A 15,363-nucleotide genomic window follows, 5' to 3' on the forward strand; every position below is an offset into this window, starting at 1 on the left:
GTACACAAGGATACACACATGTGTGCATGTGTAAATTTACACTCTTGTGGAGGACTCTCTGTGCTAAAATGGCTGCCATCCAAATGGAATGTCCCTTGGAGGCTTTGGTTCTATAAAGAGACTGGAGGATGATGGGAGGGAGGGAAAGAGAGAGGGATGAAAAGAGAGATGGGGGTAGACAGAGACAGAGGAGAAGCAGTTAGTAACCATGGCTTGCATTGGAGGAGTTGATGCTGTTAGCTCTTGTTCTATAGGTCTACTGAGTGGAGGTTTGGGGTAGGGACAGGATGGTTTACGTCCTGTTTTTGGCTCCATACTGACATGGATAGCTGCCAGATTGACTGTTGCCTGATTATACTAGTCTGGAGAGTCTGCCATTGTTGCAGCGATTACATCCACACACACCAATATCTAGAAAATGAGACATGAAAGCTGCTACATACATAGCAATACATTCATACAGACAGACTGCAAAAATACATTAAGATACTGACACAACCTTACACAGAATTCACGTGCACAAAAGAACACAGACACAGTTACACAAAAAAACAGGAAGTTTGAACAAACACAGACACACACACATTGTGAGTACAGTATACACAAGAGATAGTAGGTGACAGACATAATCACAGATGCTTGTTCGCCAGGCTCCCCTCACCTAGCAGCTTGCCTCTTTAGTTTGGTGTGCCAAATTGCCAAAGCCATAGAATCACAGCAGACAGGACAGACACTGGAGCCTAATGTGTGTGTGTGTGTGTGTGTGTGTGTGTGTGTGTGTGTGTGTGTGTGTGTGTGTGTGTGTGTGTGTGTGTGTGTGTGTGTGTGTGTGTGTGTGTGTGTGTGTGTGTGTGTGTGTGTGTGGGGCTGCCTGGCTGACTGACTAATGTCTCTGGGAGGTGTTTTGTGGTCAGTTGGGAGCAGAGGGGAGATTCTCTCTCTCAAGCTTCAAACTACTGGGCAGAACCGCACAGCAAGGATATGCTGCTGATTGATTACACATCACTGACAAGCAATAAAACGAAAGTGGAAAAACCCAGTGTGTGTGTGTGTGTGGCTCCTTCATACCCTTGTGGTTTGTGTATGTGTGGGTGAGACAGAGAGAAATGAAGAGGGAGCAGAAGGCAGAAAATACTGTACACACATGCGCGTGTATGTGGCTGTGAAAGTGTGTGTGTGTTTAAATGTGTGGTGATGCCAGGCTTACCAGAGGTACAGAAAAATGTAGTAGGCTGATTTATAAAATGAATGGGACCAGATGTTGCCCAATAGCCAGGAATAATACCAGTCATTTGTAAGCAGAAACAGTTTCAGTCAGTCAGCCACAAGAGAATGCCACAGCTATTTTCTGTGTTAGGACAATACTAGGCCTAAACAGCAACCTGGTCTCTGATGCCAGCTGTCTCTGTGCTTAGTTAAAACATATGCATGTCTTAAATATTGTCATAGGTGTGCATGTTAATGTACTGAATATCATAGTGTGTAAAGAGTTATGTATGCTGAGCATCTGTGCTGTGTTTGAGTAGAAATATAATAGAATGACCTGAACCTCATTGTATTTTTTCCACTTTCGGTCTCCCTTCTCCTCATGCTTCTCTTCCTCTTCCCCCTTTCCATTTCTGTTTTCTATGCCCTCTTTTTCTTAGGGAGTCCCCGTGCCTCAGCCTCAGCCCTGCACTTCCCTTCTTCCTCTATCATCCAGCAGTCCAGCCCGTACTTCACCCACCCCACCATACGCTACCATCACCACCAGGACCCGCTTAAGGAGTTCGTGCAGTTTGTGTGCACCGACGGCACAGGGCAGCCCAGTGCACAGGTAAGTGGTCTGTAGGTTCTAGCAAGGAGGCAGAGGTGATTGGAGGATGCTACACAACAGTAGTTTTTAAGGAAAATGGCTAAAACAGAAAATGGACACTGATTTGAAATCAGTTTATTTTTGTGGATAATGGAAGAAAATACGAAAAGAAGAAATTACTGGCTCTATCTTTTTTTTTTTTTTATCTTATTAGTTAGATATAAAGGTGCAACAAGCTCAATTGAGCCAAAACCTGCACATGTAGACATTTTTATGAAGTGAAACAACCTGGGAAAGTTTTAGGGCCAACCCATCAGCCACATGGGCTTTACAGAAGAAAATGATCGAGGAAGGAGCCAAACCCTATTTGACTCATCACAGGTTCAACATGTAATGTAATACCTTCTCCCAAAGACAGATAGTCGGAGATCTTGTCTGTCAGATGGGTACATACGGCGTGTATGGGCGAAACATGCAACTGCCAGTGGATTTACTATAGAGAGGCAAGGCTGCAAACCTGGGGAAGACCGAAAGGGCATTTGTAGACAGATCAAAATTAGAATTGTGTTAGAGTTAGGTATCCATGGAAGAAAGCCAAAGACGATATTTAAGATGACAGCTGCGTTCCAGTGGTCGTTTAAACAATCCCTGATTGACCTGACCATCTTTAGTGCCGTTCCTTTACTCTTAACCAACTATTTGCTTTCAAGATGCTTGTGCGCCTTTGCAGTCTGCTTTGCGATCAGAAATTATTCTCTCTGCACAATGCACGGTGGAAGATTAAGTAATGTATAACTAACCAACCAAAGAATATATTTATACAACATTCAAGTGTATGAGAGGAACATATTGTGACAAACCTCAGAGTGCAGGGGGAATGGAAGAAGAGGTACTGAAACACAGTGGACTTGAGATGTAGCTAGTTGTGAATGAGGAGAAAACTAAATGCAGAAGCTCGTGGGGGCACAGAGTGGCTATTTCTGGGCTTTTTGAGGTGCTGTGGACCTAATTCAGTGAAACATGAGTGAAGGGAGATGCCCCCTTGAGGACCCCAATAACATGCCCACACTCACTTGTGCTGAAAACTACAGTTTCAAATATCAAAACCTAGTATTCAGCTGACTGTCAACTGGCCTGACAGGGATATTTCTGAATTATTCTGACACACATTCACTAAGGTGCAGAGTCGCACTGTAAACCTCTACTGTAAACTCGGCCTTCTGAGCAACTTTGAATCCACTTATCAAGCCCTTTTTCATGTCCTATTATCCTTTGTTCTCATTACTTCACACACCAAAGACACAGTTTCATTTTTAAAACTGCACATCCACTTACACGATGCACAAACACACACAGATATCCTTCTCACACTGCTGATTTTCTTCCTTTTTTTTAAATTCTTACATTGCACTATAACTACTTCCCTTAACAATCCCTCACTGTCCCTCATGGACAGCTACATTTTTCTTTCCCCCTTTTGTGTGACAATGTTCATCACAATTCCACTTCTTATTTACCTCACTACTTTTGGCCAACTGTGATATTTTGTTTGTTTTGTTTTAAAATTGTGTGTCTCCCTTGTCCCTGTGTGCAAGTGTGTATGTTTCGGTTTGTCTAAGTGTACTTTGGTTTAATAGTGTGGATGATGTTTGCATTAGGATAAATGAGTCTATGTTTGTGTGACTTTATGTTGTGTGTGTGTGTGTGTGTGTGTGTGTGTGTGTGTGTGTGTGTGTGTGTGTGTGTGTGTGTGTGTGTGTGTGTGTGTGTGTGTGTGTGTGTGTGTGTGGTTGGGTGTGTGGTTGGTGTGTGTGTGTGTGTGTGTGTGTGTGTGTGTGTGTGTGTGTGTGTGTGTGTGTGTGTGTGTGTGTGTGTGTGTGTGTGGCTCCCTGTGCACTGTATATTTCCGGGGTGTGTCCTGCTCACCCTGTCTGTATGGTCCATCTGCAGCCTAATGGAGGTGGCCAGAGCAAAATGCCGGGCTCCTTCCTGCTGCCCCCGCCACCCCCGGTGGCACGCCCTGTGCCCCTCCCCATGCCCGACTCTAAAACCATCAGCACGCCCACTGACGGGGGACTCAGCTCACCCGCATCTCCGTGTAAGTCACCCCCCCACTCCCCTCCACAAACCCCCATTAATGCCCCAGTCTCCCCACAGACTTTTCACAGAGGCCAGTCCCAACCGATTTTAGGCCCCCCATAGGTTGGTTAGCTCTTAGCTGGCAGCAGATTTATGCTGTTTATATCCCAATACTATGTCACGTTTGGTAGGCTTGAACAAATGTAGCCATCATAGAAGTCCCAGCGTTTTTTGTGCTGTACAGCTACAGTGATACTGAAAAACCACGTCGGGGCTTCTACAATGGCTACTGCTGTAGGATTTTATAGTTTAGTTGGTCGTCTGCTTCCAGTACGGTTGCAAATCTGCTCGGTCAAACACTCAGCAGCCCCAGGAGCTTCACTCCTGTTTCATCCATCACCTTAGTGACTGTACGCCAGGGTACTGTACTGTACTGTAATGTACTCTACTGTACCAGCGAGAAACAATTTTGTCAAGGCAGAAGCCACGCCTTTGCCAAACCAGAGATCCTCTTTCCAGGTCTTCTGTATCTCTTGCTCTGAAGCTCAGTCTCCTTTTCTCTCTTTTCGTCTTTGCAAACAGACTCTTTCTTCCACACTTTTTCTTTCCTCAGAATCTTTTTTTCTCTTTTCTGACTCTGGTGTTGGGTTTCCAGCTAGCACCACAAGAGGCAGTGTAGTTTCTCTCCCTTCTTTTTGATGTGTTTTGTAGTTTGGGGGAGCAGAGCAGAGCAGGGCCCTGTGCAAGTTGCCTCTGTAGCTGCAAAGCCTTTGATCAACACAGACTTTGCATGTCTGTCTGTGACAGCGGCAAATAATTTACCCCCTTTCTCTCATTTCTTTTTTGATTTTTTTTCTTTTATTTATTTGATATATTCTCATATCCTCCTTTCTTTGTTTCTTTTTCCTTCATTTCTCTCTTTTTTTCTTTTTAAGGGAACAAAATTAGGGCAGTTGGCGTGGACTCCAAAAAAACATCATGCCCCACTTTACCCACCCTATCCCCTCGCCACTTTCACACAAATCTCACAACAATTAAAAATTGAGAGCAACAAAAACATGAAAATCACAGTATACAAAGAACCACCCATCTCTCTAAACATGAATGATCAAATCTAATCAAACCTGTCTAATTAGCTCTATACTGGGGGAGCGGGAGAGAGGAGTGTCATCAGAGAGTGGTGAGGCTTTGGTTGGTTCCACTCAGGCAGGTGCAGTGCGAGAGTCGGGCCATGGGAGAGGCACACCGGGAGGGGGCACTGGAAGGAGCAACCGGGGCAACTTCTCCTCCTTTTGTTTTAACTTTTTCTCCTCTTCCTGTCCTATCAACTTTTCCTCCTCCCCCTCCTTCCAACTCTCTCAGATTAACGTGTCACTCTTATTTATTTATATGAACATCTATATAAATAAATATCGTACTTTCCGTCTTCTTTTTTTTTCTCTCATCCCGGTTACTGTTATCAATGTATTTTTTTTCTTCCCCCTCTAATTTTGTCTCTGATTTTCAAGATATCTTAACTACAGTCATGGAACGCACACACACACACACACACACACACACACACACACACACACACACACACACACACACACACACACACACACACACACACACACACACACACACACACATATATGCATATGGTACGCTCTCACCCTCACTCATGCATCAGTTTCCAGCCCTGTCACTGTCACCCCCCCACATCCCCATCCCCTCAACTCACTCAAGTCATGTGCAGCCAAGGTTCTACTCAGCCGTCATGTTGGAGTCCAATGAGCACAACTGCCCTAAATTTGATCCTGTGGCATCATTGAGTGGTGTCACTCTGTAGCCAAGATGCTCCTCTTAACCTATTAAATGCAAATGGAGCCTTGGTTACCATTGGTGATGAATACAGTTCCTCCATAGGTCACCCACTTATTAAATCCACAGTGAATCCTTGGTGGTTTTCTGTGATCACGGTGGCTTATTATCGAGGCCAGGGGCTGCTGAGGAGCGTCTGTGACTAACAGCGCAGCCATATCTGGGGGGGAAAAGCTTCTCTATGTTAGCATTACGTATTACAGACTGCATGCCCCCTGCTTAATCACAGATTTAAGCGATTAGGTAAAAAAAAAAAAAAAAAGACAATAAACCACCCCACAACGTGAACAAATGTGACTAATAGGGAATCAGTATTCCTGACCCTTACTGTTGTTCCCAGTTATTCATTTGACAGTGATAGGTAGCCCTAACAGGTTTATATTATATTAAAATACATAGAAAATGATTAGAGAGCATCAAACTCTACTTTGAGCTGAGTGTGTATGTGTGTGTGTAAAAGCATGTACACACTTGTATCTCTCTGTTTATAGCATACTCCACGCCAGGCTCCACAGCTCCCAACCGGTTTGTCGGCATCGGAACACGGGACAACTTTCTGAATATCCCCCAGCAGACTCAGGTACCCCGCCAACCTCCCTCATTTAATTAACATCCACATATCCACCTCCCTCCTCCTCCTCCTCCTCCTCTGTTTTATGTCTTTTTCTTCCTTGTCCCTCATCACCCACCGCAAGACTAACTCCTGTACGTGGATGCGACTTTCCGAGCGTGCTCGGGCTTAAACGGACAAGCATGTTCAGAGCGAAGGCCGTGATACGGAGGCAATACTCAGACAATGGCTCTGCATTGGCAACATGCTACAATCTGTGATTCAGCCCATTACACCAGTGATGATAGGCAGAATATTTTGTATAGCTATCCACAACTGTTACCTGCATCAGGACTTCAATATTTTTGACCAAACTATGTAAGCTCAGGGTTGACCTGTCAGCTCTTCCCATCGTGTCACTCTTTCCTCATCAGGAGCTGAAGGTTGTTTAGATGAATCTGTTGATATTTATGCTCAGAAACTTTTAGAAACGATTTTATCTCATTCTAAAAGAATAATCTTGAAGATTTTAATTTTGAATAAGTCTCTGTTAAGTCCCTGCCTCCCATTGAGGTAACACAATGGTGACTTAGCCTGTGGCCCACTGATGAAAGCCCTTGCATTAGCATTATCTTACAACTAGCTCGGTGTCAGTGGTGACATTCCTGGGAAAAATCAGCCGCGGGTTTCCATCACCCAGCAGCGGTTGTTCTGCCACAGACGGTAAGCGGAGCTAAAGCAAAAGCTTTGAACTGACTGATGTCGCTCAGGACATATTGTTTGAATCTCTGGGAAGTGAAGTTCAAAAGCACAGCTGCAGTTACTGCATATTGGCAAAGGTGTCGCCAAAGAGAACGAAACGGAGGTCTCCGAGATTGTTACTTTAACACACAAATATCGTCCATACGTTTTTTTTAAATTTACATATTCAGCTCCATTGGAACAAAGTGTTGCCCATCTATCAAGGCCTTTAGTTTCAGTATTGGTTTACAGTGCCTGTACCACAGTAGTTTCCCCACAGTTAATGTAAGCGGTGCCAGTTAGTTTGAGCTCCAGCAGTGTTGATTTATCTCTGCTTGGCCCCACAGTGTGTATTAGTGCAGCGTGTGAGGCCAGTAGTACACTACATTGTGGTTTCAGCTTTGGCTGTGCTCTGCCACTGGGCTGCAGCGTCTTGGGCCTCCTCCATCACCAACACAACTTTTCTCATTAGGGGCTAACCGCACCTGCCTGCAGCCAACTCGGCTCTCCTGTCCTCCCCACACATGGAAACAATCTGCATTCCTCCTCAGCACAGCTCTGCTCAGCTGCCTCGCCTCCTCCGCCACCCCCCCCCTCCCAACCCCAGTGCATTAGCAGCCCACCCTCCCTCTCTCCCTCTCTCCTCCTGCTGCTCCCTTTAGTATTTTCAAGCTCCCCACCTGCACCACTCTCCTACAGATGTAGCTCTGGCACTGAGGGGACATCCAAACACTATCCAAATGTGTGTTAGAGCGCATACACACACACACACACATGCACATACACTTCAACTCTGTGCCAAAACTCTTGCCCCTCATTTTCCCTCCTAAAAAAAACAACAGGGCTTTTACAACAGCTTACATCTGTTCAGACTGCTTATTATCTCGAACTATTGCCTATCAAACATTATTGAAAAATGTCCACATTGAGAATTTCTGCGGGTTTACAGCAAGCACAGGGAGATCTTGGGCATTCATACCAACTGCTCCCAGTTAGCTGAGCCTAGTAGGTCAGAGTGAGTAACGGAGGTCTCTGCCTATCCTGCTGTTGTCTGGCATATGGCGAGGTTCAGACGATGGCCCTGCCAGCCCGCCTGGCTGCCTGCTCGCCAACTAGCCAAGACAGAGGGAGAGAGTCTTCCCACTGCTGTCAGCCCTATAAGCTGAGAAAAGCTGGTCTAAAGAGCTCTCTGGTGGCGGAACCTCGGCTATGCAGGGAAGAGCGAGGGAGATAGTGGAGCATCTACGAAACAAGTAAGAGGCACTGAGAAAAAAAGGAGGGAAAAAAGAGAGGGAGTTAGTTGAAGCTCGCTGCACTCCACAGTCACGTCCCGGCTGTCTGGTTGCTGCGGGCAACCAGACATGATGTCATAGGCAGTTGAACTTGGACTTGAAGGGGGGGCTAGAGAGAGGAGGGGGGTCACTTTCCACTGCCAAGCATTACTTTGGGAGAGCCGGAGTAAGAGAGAGAGGAAAAAAAGAGACTGGTTAGAGGAAGTTGGAGCCAGGAGGAGGAGTTATAAATACTAAAGGAAGGCCTAGGTGGTGGAGGGTAGATGGAGGTTTAGGGGTGGGGGGGGGGGGGACTTTCTCTGGGTTTGCGAATGGGGGACAGCAGAAAGTTTGCTGTTAAAGGTGTGGTGAGTCGCCGCTCGCTCTCCCCGGGGCCGAGGCCTGTGGAATGTCAGAGGCAGCCAGAACAGCTCGGCCTGTGCCAAAGCCTCCACTCTGCCCTCTTATCAAACTCAGAAACTGGATCCCTGGAGTAGCTGCGCTCAGGAGCTTTACAGTGTAGCCTGAGACCACTCTTGCCCACGGAGCAGAGACATATCAGGAGGATCGCCTTACATGTAAACTGGAAGCGCATGACAGAACAGCACATATAGCCCTGTGTTTGCTCATCGGAAAGCCGTTCAGATCAACAAAAAGTGCTGCTTTAATTCTATTTGTAACTTACACGACTGTTTTTGATGAGTAAAAAAGCCTGAGTCAGCCTTCTCAAAAGCAGCAAGTGGGGAAGTTGAGGTTGTAACTTTTTCAACGCTCTATGGGACAGCTGAACTCAGCAAATACTGTAAGCGAGAGGGAACAGGAGGGGTAGGTGGCCCCCTAGTGGAGGAAGTATAATTCACACTTGGGGTTCTCAACCTGTTTGGTCTGATCCATTAAAACAAGTCAGTGTCTTCAAGCATCCTGGCTGTGAACATTTCAACCAAATACAAGTGGGTTTCTTTTTATATGTCTGAAGAGGTGAAATGATCCAGTATTTCTCTAGAAAAAAAAGACAAAGATTAGAGAAATGTCTTTAAAGATAAATATCTTTTTGTGTTACAGAAACATGTTTTGTTCTGTTTCCTGTTTATTACCTTGCTGCCCCTCAGATTTATCTGACAATATCTTGTGGGGGTCTTGACCCCAAGTTTGAAAGCACCTATTCCACTGAATGTTTGTGGATCTGCACATGACTTCTTCAGCTGAAAGCTTTGATCCATACTATGATCAAAAGTTGTGTAAGATGCTGATTTGTGTTCATACCTCCCGTCTCTTTATACTCTGTCATGTCTCAGCACCTCTACCTCCTTTTTTCAAACCCATTTCTTGTGAATGAATGTGTCTGTTGGGAGGTATTTTTCTGTATTCTTCACTGCACCCTGCAACTTAACACCAACATGACTCGAGCCTGAATCGAAATGTAAATTTGGTGATGGGGTTTAAAGACTAAAAAAAGCACATTTCTCTTCTTTTCTCTTCACAGTCCTGGTTCCTCTGACGAGGCCTCTCTGAATCAACAGCTAAAATTGTGTCATGAAAATTGGAAATTTGAAAAACGAACGTCACCACTGATAAAGAACAAACTGCTGACACTAAAGGGTCTTTCTCTCTCGCCAACACTATTTAAAGTACTACTACAGAACCCGAAAACCCCCCCTACACTGCCCCAAGAGGACTCCCAACTCAAGATTTGAACAGGAACATTCGTCCCCGTTTATGCAAGAGGCTTCGATGAGATCGAGTGGACAGACTCAGAATGCAAGGAGGAGGAACTGTCTCACACACACCATGAAATGTCAGAACGTAAACACAATATGGCAACCTGACAAATGACCAATTATACATTTGTTGTTTCTTTTTTTTTTCTTTTTTTTTTCTTATATATTTCTTTTTTTCATTTTGTTGTCTCCACAATGAAACTCCATGCATTGGCTGGGAGATCCAAAAAAAAAAAAAAAACGAACAAGTAGTGGTAAAAGGTGAAGTCGGATGTGCAAGTTGAAAAGATTGCCACCCACATTGCACGCCTCCATATCTGTGTATTTCTCTGCGCACCTCTCCTCCAGGTACACGGCCCCACCCCCACCTGACACCCAGCACCCGACACACCCCACCTCACCCCACCTGGAGCTGAGTGCTGCGTGATCACGGTCAAGACCGTAACCACAGCCGCATACCTGTGTGTCGCCACACTCTGCTGCTCGATTCGCTCAGTCCTGAGCCGCTTACATTTCCGATTGGCCAATCATGGTGACACCATCCAATGGTGTGACATATATGCACTAAGTGGCTGGTCTTTGTTTACCTGTCAAAGTATCAGGGTGTCCTGCTGTGGGAGAAGCGATAGCCATGAGGCGAGCGTGAGAAAGCGAACACACGACAGACAGTCATAACACTAACTCTTCATGTGCTCTTTCGTCCCCTCACCTATGCACTATTATTTTTTAATAAGGGATGAACGTATTGCACATCGATGGTCAGACGAGCGATCAGAGAAGTGAGTCGAGGCTGGCTGCCACTGCAGGCGTGGGGCTGTGCTAACATTGGAGTCGAGGCCCTGAAACATGCAGCACTCATACACACACATGCACACACGCATGCATGCTCGCAAACAGTGCATGCAGACCATCCATCCTCTATGGAACAGTCTGTCACACAACCACTCATATCATCATCATATTATTCATAGACATGGAATTTACAGAAATGTACACACAGCATCAGCTTCATATTATTAGCTTTAATTTTGTTCGTAGGTGTTTTCTGCAATTTCTTTCCAGATTTGGTTTTGGTTTTGTCTCACCTGGATTGTTTTAAGCTTCTTTTGCATGACATAACATTTTCCTTTAGTTTGCAGTAACATATTAAGTATCATGCTTGGATTTCAGTGAAACAGTAACAGCAGTTTCTAAAATCTCTCACATATAGACAGCACAGTAACAACAGCTCATCACATGCATCCCTTGCATTGCTTCACCCTGCATCCCTTAGTCCAGTCACAGAAACACCCAGAGGAGTACAAACACACACACACACACACACACACACACACACACACACACCGAATATATAAAATGTACACAAACATCACCAACAACCTGACATAAAATAATAAAGGGAAGCCTTTATATTTGGTTCTCCAAACTGCCTTTGTTAATGGTTTTTCATTCATTTAAAATATGTCTTTTTAATTTGAGATATTTTTCTATGTAAATGTTCACATTGAAATCACTGTTGGTATTATTTTCATCATGACACAATCCAACAAAAGCCGACCTCACAAAATAACTGGACTGCCTAGCTGTTGGTTCTGTTTTTGCAGGGATAGTAAAGAGAGCTGAGACCCAGTTCTCAGCATCTCTAGTGACATTAGCTCTATGTACTAAAACCATATATCAAGACTATAACAATATATGGAAGTGCCTCTGTATTCCCTTCATGCAATTAGTAATAAACTTGACTTCAGGTTCTCTTCCCACATATAAGCTAAAGCTACAGGGAAAGGTAGCGTTGGTGCATGTGGAAACTATTGGCCTAGTACAGATCTTTATAGAGGACTGCAAACTTTTTTTTTTGTAAAGACAGAGAGAGATCCTATACATATATATTTATGATATATGCTCCTTTTTACTTTTACTACATGGGCTTGTTGGCAGTCTAGTTATTTTCTGACCCCCCCCCCCCAACCCGTTTCAGTAACTTCACCTTACTGTTACCAGTACGAATCAAGCGACACACGCCATCGCCATCTGCAGCGCAGCATTATAATACCTAGATGAACATGTCAAAAATCGACAGTAGGTTTGAAGAAAAAAAAAAAAAAAAGTTTGTTTTTTGATGGAAAGTATTATTATTGAAAAATATGTGTCGATTGAGCCACGTGCAATGCATTGGGTAGATCATTGTGTTTGTCTGTTAGAGATTTTTAAGAAAGCTAAGAGAAAAGAGAAAAAAAATGTATTTGTTTCAAGTCCGTAAGCTCCGGGACTCTAAACTAGAGGGCCATGAAAAATCCTAGTCTTTGTAAGTTGGGGGTATTTGTTTTTATTTCCTTTGTCTCTTTTTTTAATGTTTTATGTGTAATCATTTGTTTATAAAAATGTGGGAGGGCTGAAGGAAAAAAAAAATCTACACAACTTCAGAAAAAGAAATCTATCATCAGATGAGAACTAGTGCTTTAACACTATAAAGTACATTCAGAACTATTATAAATGAATGAACAAAAATAACAGACCATTTAGGAAACAGCATTATTCCTCTCTCTATTTGTATTCTTCTATTTGTATTGAGTAAGGGGAGAGGTTCCTACTCCTTAAGGTTGTGACACAAAAGGCATTTTGGTTCAACCTTTAGAAAAGAGAAAACAAACCTATACTGTCAAGCCCAATAAACTCTGCAGATGACTTACCCGTGCACTGCCTGAAACTCACCAGCAAAAACAAAACAACCCCTCCCAATTTCATTTTTATCACATGCATTGGCATTAACACATGACAAGGTCCTCCCTGTAAAGCGGGACATCCTTCACATCCAGAGATCTTTTTATTCCCATCATCATCTAAATGTGTTTCTGAATCTAGAGCTGGATAGAGCTCAGTAGGTTGTGTTGAGACACCTGAAGTGGAATGATTATCAAGTTAAGGCCCTCTGTACAGATAACAGAAACAACAGAAAAAGGGGGAGAGGGGGGGAAGTAGCTTCTAATCAGGCATTAATATGAGGTCTGAGTCATTTGTGAAACAGGCAGCAAGGTGAGCCTCTCCCCTGTTCCACCCCCTCCTCTGTAAATGACTCTTATAGTGCTTGTGCTGTAGTGTATAGTTTCCCAGCAGTTAAAGGTTGTCCCTTGAAAGTGCCTTTTGTTCACAGACTCCATTTTGTAATCCAGATCGCCCCTTTTTTTTTTTTTTTTTTCTTTCGAAATGGCCTGAGGTAGCAGGTTGCCCCTGAGTGCCACAAGGAGGCAAAAGGTGGTCACCCATTCAGTGCTCAGGGACAACTTTTACCTCCGGCTTCGAAATGAATCCCCTCCATTGTTCCTCCCCTCTATCCTCTCTTCCTTTTCAAAGCTGTATGTGTATATATATATATATATATGTATACAGTATATACTGTATATACATATATAGTACAAAAGGAAACTGGTGTGAATTAGTTCTTTACTTTTTATTGATAAATGACAAAAAAAAAAAAATTGAAAAGGCAAAAAAACTTGTTCTCGTTCAGCTCTTGCTTTTTTCTTCCCCTCTGTCTCCACTGTCTGTTTTCTCTTAGACACTGGAGTAGTCTGTAACTGTGTGTCCGTCACTCTCTCTCTCTCTCTCTCTCTCTCTCTCTCTCTCTCTCTCTCTCTCTCTCTCTCTTTCTCTCCGCTGTTGGGAGGGTGAAAAAAAAAAATATTGCCGAAAAACTTTTGTCTGAGCAGAATGCAGTTAGCTCACATGTTATTCTTGTCTGTATGCTTCACATTGTATTACCATACCCATCTTCTTCAGCTTCTCCATTCAGCAGCTAATGTAAGTGAACAAATTACGCTGACGGGCTTTTGGGGGTGTCCTTGGGTGGGTTAGGAAGGGACGGCAGGGGTTCAGGGGTTTGGGTTGAAGAGGTATACGGAGAAGATGAATGGGGTCTAGAGGGCTGAAAGAACTGCTTTGGGAAGTTGGAAAGGGGCTGCTTGGAATAGGATAAGAGTTTTGCTCTTCTTTTTTTTTTTTTTTAGCTATTTATATTTTGGCTTTGTTTTATTCCCCCTTTTTGTTTCCTTTTAATTTGGATTTCTTTTAGTATTTGCTATCAGGGTATGCTGTCGTTTAGGCTCCCTTTGAGGACGCCTCGGACTGTAAAATGAAAGCTACAAGCACCTTATCACCGGACTTGTCCTGCATGAGGCTGAAAGAGGGGGAGTTGCATTTCCAGGAAAAATCCCACATCCATTCAAACCAATCTTTTAAAGTGAAGTATTTGTTGTTCATGGTGGGTTTCACTCAGTGAAGCCCTCAGCAGTATTAGCCATTTACAACACATCAACCAGATAGATAAAAGGCCAGCATGAACCTGATCGCTCACATTTTTGAGGATTCGGGGAAGTCCCTCCATTTTTCTCCTCTGACCACCTCATGCTGGATCGCTCCGTGTCTTTGTTCTGTTGTTTATTTTGTTCTTTATCTTCTTAAGTGTGTATGGTTATTGGTGATATAGGCAGCACCCTATGCCCCCTGACTCCCATCTCTTTTATGCCTCTGTCTATACCCTCAGTGCAACACCACTTCTTTGTGAGAACACCCCCAGAGCTCTAGGTGAAATGCATGTGTTAATTACAGTTTCTTTTCCATAAGAAGAAAAACACAGTTTGAGAAGAGCAGCACCTGATTGAATAAAAAGGATGTTCTTGACTGTACCGTCTTGGTGTGACATGTCTTTCTTTCCATGGGCTGATGCCGAAACAAAGATTCTGCTCTGGAGCAGCATAATATTGTGCAATAACCAAACGATATAGCAGATATAAGAATCACTAATACCGAATAAGTGAAATCAAAATAAATGTACAAGGGAAATAAAAATGTTAAGACTTCTCCTGTTGTGCCCAAATGGAGTTCTGCATTGTGATGTGCACAGAGCAGGGGAAAGCTAAAACCTTCTTGAATACGTATTCCAAGATATGTTGCTTTATAAACATCATCACCTGAGTTACACACGTGTCTGTGATGCTTGCGAAATCTGCAATTTCACCACTGACATGAGCAAAGAGTGCACTTCAAATTTTGTCTCACACGCAAAAACAGCTAGGCTGGTGTTCCCAGACCTAAATTCCCTGTGTGAATCGATAAGGTCTGGCCCAGCTCCATTTGGAATCGTTTCCAGTCGTTGCATACTACTGGCCATAGACATCCAAGGTTTCAAGACCTTAACGACAGCAGAGACTGAAGCTGTGTAAAAAAAAAAAAAAAAAGCCTGCGGTAGCCAGGCTAGAAATCGGGTCCCTGGAAATGCTTCAGAAAGCCTACGGCAATGAAGCAATGAGCCTGACGATGCGTTTTATGGGTGTTATGGTGTTACGCACT

At 43.8% G+C, this 15,363-nt stretch overlaps 1 protein-coding gene across 10 annotated transcripts in view; it reads left to right on the top strand.

Annotated features, from left to right (window-relative positions):
• nfixa (nuclear factor I/Xa) overlaps window positions 1–14,699 on the top strand; it is a 115,318-nt gene extending 100,619 nt beyond the window's left edge. For 6 of the 10 annotated variants that reach the window (XM_069697304.1, XM_069697302.1, XM_069697307.1 and 3 more), the window contains 4 exons: window positions 1,647–1,816; window positions 3,746–3,893; window positions 6,229–6,317; window positions 9,783–14,699. In XM_069697304.1, coding sequence (XP_069553405.1) covers window positions 1,647–1,816; window positions 3,746–3,893; window positions 6,229–6,317; window positions 9,783–9,797 — 422 coding nt within the window. In that variant the 3' untranslated portion in view covers window positions 9,798–14,699. The remainder of the gene's footprint in view (window positions 1–1,646; window positions 1,817–3,745; window positions 3,894–6,228; window positions 6,318–9,782) is intronic. The other 4 variants (XM_069697312.1, XM_069697308.1, XM_069697311.1 and 1 more) reach the window with 2 other exon arrangements.
• The last annotated feature ends 664 nt before the right edge of the window (window positions 14,700–15,363 follow it).

This window comes from Brachyistius frenatus, unplaced genomic scaffold (genome assembly GCF_029030835.1).
Source record: "Brachyistius frenatus isolate BFR_SWC_R1_liver_20210118 unplaced genomic scaffold, ASM2903083v1 Contig_23, whole genome shotgun sequence".
NCBI lineage: Eukaryota > Metazoa > Chordata > Actinopteri > Embiotocidae > Brachyistius > Brachyistius frenatus.